The 12,401-nt window shown below is 30.8% G+C and overlaps 1 protein-coding gene across 2 annotated transcripts in view; it reads right to left on the bottom strand.

Moving 5' to 3' along the window:
• Positions 1–12,401, bottom strand: part of LOC107457342 (sodium/potassium-transporting ATPase subunit alpha) — a 103,663-nt gene that overhangs the window by 33,472 nt on the left and 57,790 nt on the right. For both annotated transcript variants that reach the window (XM_071178023.2, XM_016075488.4), the window contains exons 2-3: positions 8,924–9,033; positions 6,862–6,921 (exon numbers count right to left, since the gene is read on the bottom strand). In XM_071178023.2, coding sequence (XP_071034124.2) covers positions 6,862–6,921; positions 8,924–9,004 — 141 coding nt within the window. In that variant the 5' untranslated portion in view covers positions 9,005–9,033. The remainder of the gene's footprint in view (positions 1–6,861; positions 6,922–8,923; positions 9,034–12,401) is intronic.

The raw sequence follows: 12,401 nt of genomic DNA on the forward strand, positions 1-12,401 counted from the left end.
TTTTTTGACACCTTCACTATTTTACAAACTATCAAAATTTCGATGACTATAAACAAAGACAGATAACTAAAAGAAAGCAAATAATTAACAAAAATTATTTTAAATTTTCAGTTTTCCAAATGAATTGAAAAGGAAAAAAAAAAAATTGGTTTCGACAAACCAAAAAAAAAATCATAAGGGTGGATTTATTTTATAATTAAACTATCATCCGTTTGACTTGATATAAAATAAATAAAAATATAACTTTTTTAATTGCAAAATTCAATATATTTTAACTTTGGTTTTATATTGAAATTTAAAAAAAAGAAACAGTGGACGAGAGTAAGTCCAATGATAAATAGCAGGCGATGTATCACACCAAGCAGTCTGAATGGTAGCGGTTAAAAACCGCAATGTTTGTTCAGAGTTGTTCTACTAAGCATGTGATCTAAACACCTGCGCCATGAAAATGCATCTAATAGGTGGAAGTGATTCACACAGGCATAAACAGAGTAAAAAGTTCCTCTGCAAACCACATTTAACCAGAAATAACAGGTGTACATTTGAAACTCAAATCATTTGTCATCATTCGCATGAATTCATACATTAACGCTTTTCGTTGATTATTAAATGCACGAATTTCGAAAGCAACTATTAAACAAGAGGAATTGTTATATCTGTCATTTATAATTTGAGAATTCATTTAGAACTGACTGCTACTTATTATCAAAAATAACTATTATACTTAAGAAATGCATCGCAATCTGATAAATCAAGAGTCATCAACTTTTTTTCTCCTTTTCAGCTGCGACTTTAACTTGGTGTCTTCACGACTATGATAACTACTTCAAAACTACCATTCATTAATGAAATAGTCAACGAAAGTTTTAAGTTTGTGAAATGAGAAAATAAAGAAACAATTCGATGAACAATTTTTTTTCCCTGTGAAGAAAGTTCAAAGTAAAATTAATCAATGGAAGATAGGATAGAGATGTATAAGTTTTAATTCCCTGTGTTATGTCCCCTACTGATTGTAATTATGGGCCACGTTATAGGCTCATTAGAAAATTCTACTCTTAGCAAACAAAGTAGTCATTTAGCTATGAGACAGGTTAATTTGAAAAATATTTAGTATTTTCTAATCAGTCTAAAATATCTGGGCTTATTTTATTTTATTTTATAACCGTCGTTGAACAGTCGACCCAATCTTTGGGTTTACGACTACTAATGTTGAACTCCATAGCCTTGTAATTTTGAACCCAATCCATAAGACAAGGGAACTCCTGGATCAAGTATTGAGAGAAATTTGTCTTCGTGAAGGACTTTTTGATGGAACTAATCCGCATTTGCGTTGCATGAAGAGGGGGAACACGAGAACCTCCCACGGTTAGCTTGACGGTAAAGGGACTAACTCATGATTCGTCTACTCCTGAGGATATTTAACGTCAGAACTGTGGTCCGTGCAAGCCGGATGCTGATTCGTATCGACCAGCCATCGCTCGGATTCGAACCCGATTCACCACATTGGAAGGCTGCGAACGCTTTATCCCCTGAACCATCGCTGCTCAACAGCTTATTGACTTACTGCAAAATGCCCAGATACTATGAGGATAATAAGAAACTATTTATCAGTCCTATATCAACCAGATTTAATTTAGGAGACTTTTCTAATTAGCTTGGGGTATCGCAAAAATGACAGCGATATTTGCAAAAGGCAAGATTTTTCGATTTTCCTACAGACACCGTTCGTAACTATCGAAAGATTCGATGGTTAGGAACCTAGATCATTCGAGAAGGAATCGCGTTCTTATTGCTATACACAATATGAACTTCATTCTTTCGGTTGCACAACATAATTTTACAGAGCCAAAAATTTGAAATCTACAATCTTTATTTCATCTAAAATGCATATAATATGCATTATTACATGAAGTTATAACTTAAATTTCTTTTAAAAATATTTTAACTCACCTTATATAAGTTCCCTTTTTTTTAATCTTTTATTAATTTATCCTTTTTCTTTCATTAAATTATCCTTTTCAAAATTTCACTTCATTTTCATACTTCCAAGTGACTATGACCACATATTATTCCTGATTCCGCTTATCTTTTAAAACTTTTAAAAAAATGGAGAAATTTGGGGACACTATCGTTCTAAGAATTATAACAGCATTACTGTTAAAACCTTATGGAATATTTTCCTCTTCCGCTTTAACTGTCTTCCACGCAGGTGAATTTCGCCCAAGCTCTCCCGTGTAATACAGTAAATTCTTTTATATGCAGCTCAGCTAAATACAGTAGAATATAACACTTTCTTCTAATTATTATTTTTTTTTTGTCAAACAGCATGTACTTACGAATGCAATCAATAATTATAAATTCCTGAAAATGTAGGTCAAAACTTGCTGGATAAAGAGTAACATTTACCAAAGATTTAAAATAAGATTTTTTTTTTAAATAATTTTATTTGAAACATTTGAGAAATACTATATAAAAATTCAAAAATATAATCATTCAAAAAATATAAAGGAACACATTTTAAGTAAATACTGTCCAATATACTTTGTTTTTCCTTACTATCGTTCATGTGAACTATGATAGGTTTTTTCAATACTGTCATACTTTGTTTTTTAATCTTCCTCAAGATTAAAAAACTAAATTTCGTTTTTCTAACGAAATAGGATAGCTGGTAATGTGTTTTTGTAGTATAAATAAGTCTGTTTGCGAAAGCAAATTAAGAAATTATCTTAGAGATAAAAGATTGGATAACAGTTATAATAGTAGGTATAGAATAAACGGTCGCCACCGGTAACAGTAACGTTTTAATATAAATGGCAATTAAAAAATTGACAGCCAATCTCCAAACGATTTTTCATTAAAAATACACCTCATTTACATTTTTTTTCAATTAATATGGAATTATTATGAATATTATAATATTCTGAAGATTAGTTTATTTCAAGCGTGTTTTTTTTTTTAAATTTGACTTTAGGAATGAACTTTGCAATAATTGCCATATTTTGAGAAATGCTTTAAAAGAAAACAAATTACATTAAAAATAAGTATTTTTTTAATCGTTTGAATTTTAAATTTTGAAAAAGTGGCCAAATGCTACAACTGGCCACTGGCCAGTAACAAAATTGCCTGTAGTGAGTATATCTGCCGACTCATGAATTATAATGAAAAGGACAATGAAAAAGGTAGACAACCTAGTGGAGACGGGAATAATGCCAACAGGTGCTTGAAAGAAATTTCTCTTTCAAATATGGCAACACTCCAACGAAGACTATAAATAAACATTTAGAGACAATAAGATCAGAACATAAACATTAAGTGTACCAGTAACCTTTAAATTAGAAAGCTGTTTTATGGTTTATTATTAAATTCTCTATCGCTAATAATGCTAAGTAAATTGTTGTGCATAAGAATTCGATTAAATAATGGATTTTGAAGGAAAAAAATACATTAATAAAAACTTACTACTCATTTAAGAACCATTTTAAAAATATTATTTTATACCGAAACAATATAGGCTAATGGAAAATTCAGACTCTTTGCAAAAGTCACCAATTGGAAAAAAGAAAAAAAATCTTTAATGTTCTCAAATATGCCTGATAATTTTTAGGCTAATTATAATCGGCTTATATGCGTTAAGCTGATTAGGAAATGAACAAAGAATGACTGATTGAATTCGCCTAAGTTGCTTGCATTGCAATAAACCTTTAATATGGCGATTTACAATTAACGTTCTCTACTCAGTGATTTTTACTATCGTTCTGTGTTTTTAACGCCGACAATCACTTCATCGACAGATCAGATCACCGACACGATCACTGCGTCGACAACGCATTTAACCGACACGGTCATTTGACCGATATGATCCATTTAATAAAATTTTAGTCCAAATTTTAAAATTTTTTTAATTAGTTGCTTTTTTTATTTCTCCAAGAAACTTTTTGAAGTTTTGTTATAGTTAATGTGCATAATTTTGGGGCAATTATAAATATGCTCTTAAATATTTTACTCAAAATTTCGTTATTGCTGAGACTTTGGAAAGCAATTATTAAATATTACCACCATAGTGACTCAAAGCTTAAACTTTAACCTTTCATTGTATACATATTAAACTACAGCTGCAGTTTTTTTGTTTAATCACAAATACTTTTACATAATTATTTTAAATGCATAATTAATTCAAAGGTGTTTATTAAAAAAATTATTGTTCTAACAGTTTTCGGGAGGTGCGTTTGAAAACACTTCCTTTCTGTGGCTCTACATTTTCATACTCGTATTATTTCGTTTTTCTTGACATTATCCGCCATTACAATTATATTTTCGTGAAAAATTTTCATGTGAAGCTTTAAACATTTTCGTATTAATTTTTAGATAAGGATATTTTGTAAATTAAAGATCAAATAAAGTTGACAAGTAATTAATTTCATACTTGGAATATTTCTACAGTGCTAATACTTTATTATTGCTTTTCCTAATTCCGGAAAAAATCAAACTTTCGAATAGTTAAAAATTTAATAACCTGTTTGTAATTAAAAATAATGCACTTTAAATCTCAAAAAAAAAAAATTTAAATTTTCAATTAATAAAGTTTGTCAGGAGACAAACTTATTGCTCGGCGAAATGATCATGTTGGCGAAATGAGCTATCTAGGAATTAAAGTTCAGCAAAGTAGTGATATGAACCTTACCCTATTAAGAAATTATGAGTTTTCCAATCAGCCTGCCCGAAATAAACCTACTGACTGATTAAAAATTACTGGAGTTTTGCTGCAAAACACCAAATTATTCAATTAGCCTACAGGAAGCTGATCAGAATCAAAATTTCTAGAGGAAATTGAACCTTTCGGAAAATGGAAAATAAAATGTATAATTTCTAGAAGCCATTTTATAAAAGACTGTTATGAAATGGTATTTTTCTTTTATGTTAAGTTTCATTAAAATATTTGGAGCCAGCTACTGGCGACCACCAGCATGCGTAGATAGACCCTTGATATAAGCGAATCATTCAATTTGTTTTGAGAAAACAGCACAGTTTCCTAAAACACATCGTTTTAAGCAAAACTTGTCATAAAATATGATAATCTTTGATAATAAGGATTTGATATCTTAATTTAATAAACCGACAACTGAAATCGGGAAAAAAAATATGATAAAAAACAGAAAAAGAGAGATTAATCGATGATCGGTGATGAGTATAGTTGCTCTGGAGTAGATAAAGTTTAAAATGTTTATTTTGTGTTTGATGTGTCATAAGAGATAAACACTTAATGCGTTTATTAAGAGATAACCTTATGTCAAAAGGTTAGGAAAACCCATCTCTCTATTCAAGTGTAAACAAGATTATTTTTTTATATTAAGAGTAGAAAAAACCTTTTTAATTTCCAATACACAACCTAATCTTCGTGTTTCTTAATAAGAATTTTTTATGAATGAAAGCATCGTTCATACGTTCGCAAACTTGCAAACTTCTCTACCGGATTTTAAGCCGGAGATTTTACCCAAATATTTAAAATGGTATCGGCATTTCTGTTTCAATATTTATTTAAAATTATTTTGACCACCTCAGTATCTAAATTTTGAAAAGATATTCTTAAAACTTTGAAAGAGTAGGCAGTTTTGTACTTGCCGATATTTTAAGTGCTTTTACTTTAATTATTTAGTTACCCCTTTAAAAAAAAACTGAGGTGAGCTAGAACTTCCGGGTTATCGGGTTTGCTTTCTAACGACAAAAACGAGTGAGAGTCTCCTATTTCAAAGTTATATGATTGAATCCATTTTAACAAAATTCTATTCCAACTGATTGCAGACAAAAAATAAAATTCAAAATAAAAATATACAATAAGCGTTCCTCAAATAAAAAGACAAGAGAAAATAATTTTTTGGAAAGAAGCATTCTATGATTTTTGAACTGGTCATGTTAATATGTTAATAAGAATAATGGTAATAAGAATAATGGTAATACGAATAATGGTAATAAGAATTACATTTTAATACATTTAAGTAGTTTTTTATATAATTCCTATTTTAAAAAAAAAGATCAAGCCTTTGACTTCTTCCAAATCATTGCCATTATTTACAATTCTTTTGAATGAATTGAAATTTGAAAATATGTCAGCTAAATGCTTTATATGCACGTACGCAGAAATGCAAAGAACCGTTTTTAAGCCTAAAGTGAAATTAATTCTTTTACAAAAATTAAACAGGGTGAAATTTTTGTTTTTGTATTTACAATATCAAAATATCAGCTGCGTGCAGAAATATTTCGGTAAAAAAAAAATCCGGTATCAGGTATGTATAGAATTAAATTAAAGAATTCGCATTTTAGAAATCAATAACTCCATTACTTAATGAGTCGACAGTTCTTACAGCAATAATTTTCATTCAAATATTTATACAGAAAACATTCCACGGAAAACATTCACCCTAGTTAGTTTGGAATGTTTTGCATTTTGAAAAAATAAATAGATATATACAGTTGCAAAAACGAGCATTTTAATTTTCGGAGAATCCTAAACGAATGAATAATTGTTCCGCTGTGTCGATTGCGTCGAGAGAAAGAATTCTTCCTGCAATATGTTACAATATAAAAATTCCAGACTTTGACACAACTGAGCATTCCAAGCATAGCTCGATTGTAATTCTTTTCAATTAAGGCTACATTTAAAGCAATTCTTTAATGATGAATGGAGACGGATAATCAACAATCTAATCAACGTCGAAATTAGATATCTCCGACATTCACTGAAAGAGAGTTGCATTTAAGAACTTTAAAAATAAAATAAAAAATACAGAAATTGCAAGATTAAAAATTTTGCACATGAATTCCAATCTTGTTAAAAAAAAAAGAATTTATGTTTAAAATGCTTACCCTTTCTGGATTTGATCCAAGCCTCTTATACAAATCGTCAATTGGAATGATATGTTCGTCCTAAATAAGATTAAAGAAATATTTTTAAATAAAAAAAAAACTTCTACAGAATGTGTCATCACAATGTATAATATTAAAAGTACGACAGCATTACTGCTCTGTGTTGTTTGAATCATTCTGCAATTTTTGCTTTCACCCTATAATAAAGTCAAACATGCATACGTATACTTGCATTAGATTTTTAACTGGTTTAACCTTTAATATTCACATATTTTGATACACTGTAAAAACTAATACCTGTTCGAATTTGCTGATGAAGAACTAAAAATTGTGTAATTTCTAGTTAATATCGAATCAGCGTTCATACACAATTTAAAGGGTATAATTAACTCTAAATTTCTTTAAATGAGAAAGCTTACACCAAGCTCAGACGCATTTATCCCTTTCAAGAATTATTTTCGCCAATGCTAGTGTTCTTTTAAAATCAGTCAAATGATCGATATTGTTAGTTCACAATCGAGCAGAGAAAGTGAAAGATTGACTTTACATCGTACTATGGTTAACATTTCACAGAAACAAGTACATTGTTATAAAAAGGCATGCATATTTTCAGCTGTTTAATAAAGATAATTCTCAGATGACTTACAAAAATAATTGCATTAAATAATTTTACAGCATTTAATTTCTACCCGACTCTGTTTTGTTAAGCCTTGTTCGAATTCCTATTAATATTCTCTTGGTGCTGTGGGAATTTTTAAAACTAAACTTTAAGAAATATTGTATACATGTATCTTAAACTAATGATACTTGCTTCATATTGTTAACGTCTCTTATGTGTATATTTACTTGTTGTAAGTATACATTTTAGTGCTAATAACAAAAATGATGGCGGCTACTGTACACTAAGTAGTACAAATGAACATTTTTGGTGTAAACAACTTGATCAAAGAGTTATGTATAGTATTTCACAACTACAGAACTTAGGTTTTATACTTCTAAAATGTATATTTGTATATAGATTGATTAATTGACAGGTATGCTCGCAAAATAGTACGTTTGAACATTCACAAAATAAATTGTTCTATTTCTAAAGGTCACTGAACTTTTCCCACTTAATGATTCATACCTTTTCGCATGCTAAACAACTGGATGCAATAAACAGCTGCATAACACTTTTTGCAGTTCATTCACCATTCATTCCATTATGATATATCAAACATTTTAACGTATAAGATTCTGCTGACACAGTAAAGTCTAAACCTTCATATTTCAAAATATCTTAGCACAATTATTTTGGGGTGTAAAGTGGATATTTTTTCGAATGGCATTTTTTTTAAGTGGGACATTGCGACATGAATAACTTTGTGTTGTGAAGCAGCTATACACAGAAAAAGCTCCCACATGAATTCTGTATTACAAGTTTTATGAATTCTGTTTTACATTCAAGTTTCTTTTGTTCTATTTAAATGCACTTTTCTATTACAATTTTTGAATAATTCCCAAAATTTCATTTTATGAATATGTGTCACATAAATTGTCCTTTCCTAATTGTCCGCATTTCGCTTAAATTCCACTAAGGATCAAGAACTTAATCCTTAGCTTAATCCTTAGAGGCAAAGCTTGTTGACATTTGAGTAGAAATCTATGTTATCAATACCAAATATCATAAGTATTTTATTTCGTAACAGTCGGTGAACAGCCGATCCGATTTCGGGTTTACGACTACTAATGTTCAACTCCGTAGTCTTGAAATTTTGAGCCCAATTCAGAAGACAAAGGAGCTCCTTTAGCAAGTATTGGGTGAAATTTGCCTTTGTGGAGGACATTTTGATGTAACTAACCCGCATTTACGTTACACTGAGAGAAAAACCGCGAAAACCTAGCCTGACAGCATGGGGACTAACCCATGATCCGTCTACCATTGAGAATATTTGACATCAGCACTGTGATCGGTGTGAGCCGGGTGCGGAATTCATATCGACCAGCCATTGCTGGGATTCGAATCCGGTCCACCTCTATTCTACCACGGCTCGTTTAAGTATTAAGGGCAAACAATACTCACCATAGAAACCTCCTGTTTGAGGTCATCCAGGTCGGCCTTTCCCCCTTTCTTTGCCGCCTTCGCCTTCCCATCCTGAGCCATCTTCTCGCTCCTCCTGCTCTAGTGGTTGCCTAGAATAGAAATTATCACATTAACATTCACCCTATTTTACCCGTAAATCTGCCAACAACAATTCAACAGTAATGGATTATCCAATGTTAATTCAAAAAATACCCATTATGGGTTTCATATGAGTACTATCACCTTTTAACTGTGATTCTTTGTTGCATAACTCAATCGCAAAAATAAAGGTCAAAGTTGAGATTTGAAATTTCTGTACTAATAGAAAACATTTAAATTTTCCTCCAAAAACATGTCAAAAGTTGAACGTATTTAAATCAATTTTTAACTTATGAAACTTTGATTTATTTTATTTTTAAAAACTTCCCTTAAAAACCTAAAGTATTTTTTTTTTTTTTAAGATTAAAAAAAAACTTTTTTTTCTTCTTTTCCTTGGACTATAGCTGTTGTTGGGTCTTTTGAAATCTTTGCAAAACAAGCACTTTTGAGAGCGGGTTATTAAATGAGTGAGATTTACCTGAAATAACACAAATGGAACAGACAATGGTTTGTCGACAGATTTCATTCACAATAAAATGAAATAAAATAAAAACAATTTCACTGTCTACTGTCTAGGTAATGACTGTAGTTAAAATATTTTTTTTTAACCTTGAAAATAAAAAAAAATATAGTCAAACCATTTTGCAACGTATTCAGTTATATTTCTTAAGAATCGACTTTTAAGCAAACCAGTGTTTCATGCATTTTTCAATTTTCCGGGAAATCAAATGTCTAAAAAGTCACCGGTTACCTATAATAACGCGCGAAGACGACTCTTTCAACACTTTTCACAAGGTCTCGAGTCGAGGAAGAAAAAAAATTTGCCGACCAGCAGCAACTTGTGTGAAAAGTATTAGTTTAATTTTAGTGAGTGACTTGTTTCTCTTGTTATAATCTTTTATAAGATTGCGTTCAGGCCGACTGCCAAATGAAAGAAGATGGAGGAAAAAAGAAGATAGAATAAAAGCCACGTAAGAATAGGTTGGAAGAGCAAATATTCTTTGGGAAGAGTTCGGTAATTTTTGTACAGCATTGTTAGATTTTTTTTCCCTTTCATGTCTCAAACAATACAATCATTTTTACTTTAACAGTTTGTAAGTATTTTTAAATACAGGCTAAGTCAAAATGAATGCCCCAATTTCATAAGAGCAACATGTTACAAATGATATTCGTTGATATTATATTTATTCCATATTTTAACACCTGCTGAGGATAGATTGGGACAAACATCAGTATTCGGAGTACTGGTTAAATGCACACTGGTCTGTCGCATTTGACCTTAAAAAAACATTGATGTAGAGCATACCGCGCAAATGTATACCTGGAAGTAGCACTTAACTAGACCTAGTATATATTTCGGACATTTACCAAAGCGACTATGTGATTGTCGACATTCACCGGTGGAAGTCAACAACTACCAACTTTGGTATGTGTGTATATACAGGGTTATTCATAATTCCCTCCGCCTGTAAACGCCATTTTTCTTTACTACAACTGGCTTTAGTGGTACATGTTACTGCCATCTACCGGCAACTGCTTAAATTAAAACTTGAATACTTTCGGAATAATTTCATATGTTCTTTTTTGCTATATTCGTCTTCGTATTTTTACTATAACGCTTCGAAACCCCGGAGGGAATTATGAATAGCCCTGTATATCTATACCGTCGGACTTCTATTTAACGAACTTCCATTTTGCGAATTTCTCTATTTTGCCATTTTTTTTCGAGGAATCAAGAACATTATGGAAATTTCTTCGTAAGATGACTTTCAAATAGCGAAGTTGATTTTCTATTTAGCGAACTTTTCTTTGAGATCCGCTTTCCCTATTTCCTAAAATATTTCAGAACATTTCATACTTGTTAACGCATTTTATGGGAGAAATTGATTTTAAACAGTAAAATCCCTCTCCCTTTTTGTTTGTATTTCAAACGAAAAACTCAAACCAAAATTAACGTATTTTAACAGTAGCAATTAGGAGCGCATGTGGTAATATATGCTTGAAATTACTTTTGTAATAAATGCAGCTATAACTTTATACATAAATTTAGCTTTTTTTTTAGATGAAAATGTATGTAGCATGATAGTGTAACACCGAATAATGTTTTTCTCAATTCTTGCTTTCCATGCAGATTTCTTTTATGCTTAAGTTTTATAAAATAAATAGTAGATACTAGTTTTAAAGATAAAGGTGTATCAATTGCTATTTTAATTACATCTTGTATTTATGAATTTAAAATCTGTTTTGTGTTGTTTAAATATTTCAAAAGGTGATTTCTATTTAACGAATTTTTCATATAACGAACTCATTATCGGGATTTAGCGACTTCGTTAAATAGAGGTCCGACTGTGTATGTATATACTGTGTGTGTGTATGTGTATGTATAAGCGACGGTATTATAAACAATGCACTCCTCATAAATACTCTTTGTTATACGACTACGACGACATACATATCAAGTGTGAAATATTATTCTTGCAGAACTTTATGCAGCTGGGGCTTGTATCGATTCTGGCGATAGCGACTGTGATATCCAGACTGTCAAATCCGTCATGGTCGTTGGACCTGGAAGCAGATAGACGAGAATTTTTACGAATCTTCACAGAAAAAAAATGGCATTGGGTGAAATATGGAGATCGTGATGGTCAAAACAAGAGTGCATTGCCTGCTGTAGATATGCGATTAATCGAGAATTGTTGTGGCAACATTTTATCTGTGGTGGCTTCGCACGTTGATGACTATCTGGCTTCCATTACCCTTTGTGGGTGATTATTCAAAACTTTATTACATTACCTCTGCATGTATGTGCGAATTAAGTGAATTTATTTGATTAATGTTGCTTAAAACAGAAATGCGGCATTTATTTTGACTTACACTGTATATAATTTTTTATTGGGCAGCAGATGCGGTTTTGCTTTTATTTATAGTTGATTTGTGTTCATCGAAATGCGAAGGGATCATTCTGAAGTTAATGAAACAAAATAGAAAAATGGAGAGTAACATAAAATTTTTGGATAGACATTTAAGTTTAACTAATGATGTCCAAGTGTGACGATTTGAGTCAATAAAAGTAAAATAAGTTGTAAAAGTAAGGAAAGTGAAGTTGAAGCGGCATCACTATCTTGTTACTTTATCTTAACGATTACAAAAGGAAGATTTTTCTGTGTACAAACAATGACTGGATTGTTTACTGAGACGTCTAAAAATTGCTCAGAAGGAGTGGTATTCTGAAGATAAAAGTGTATGAGAAAGTTCGAAAATTCTTTTCATTGTTAAAAATCTATTTAAAACTCGAAATGTATCCAGACATTTTCAGATGACATATTTTCATTTTAAGCAATCTATTATTATATTTGATAAAATTTACAACTTTGAAATC

The sequence above is a fragment of the Parasteatoda tepidariorum genome, chromosome 3, assembly GCF_982258835.1.
Source record: "Parasteatoda tepidariorum strain Cologne lab strain chromosome 3, Ptep-v5.0, whole genome shotgun sequence".
Lineage (NCBI taxonomy): Eukaryota > Metazoa > Arthropoda > Arachnida > Araneae > Theridiidae > Parasteatoda > Parasteatoda tepidariorum.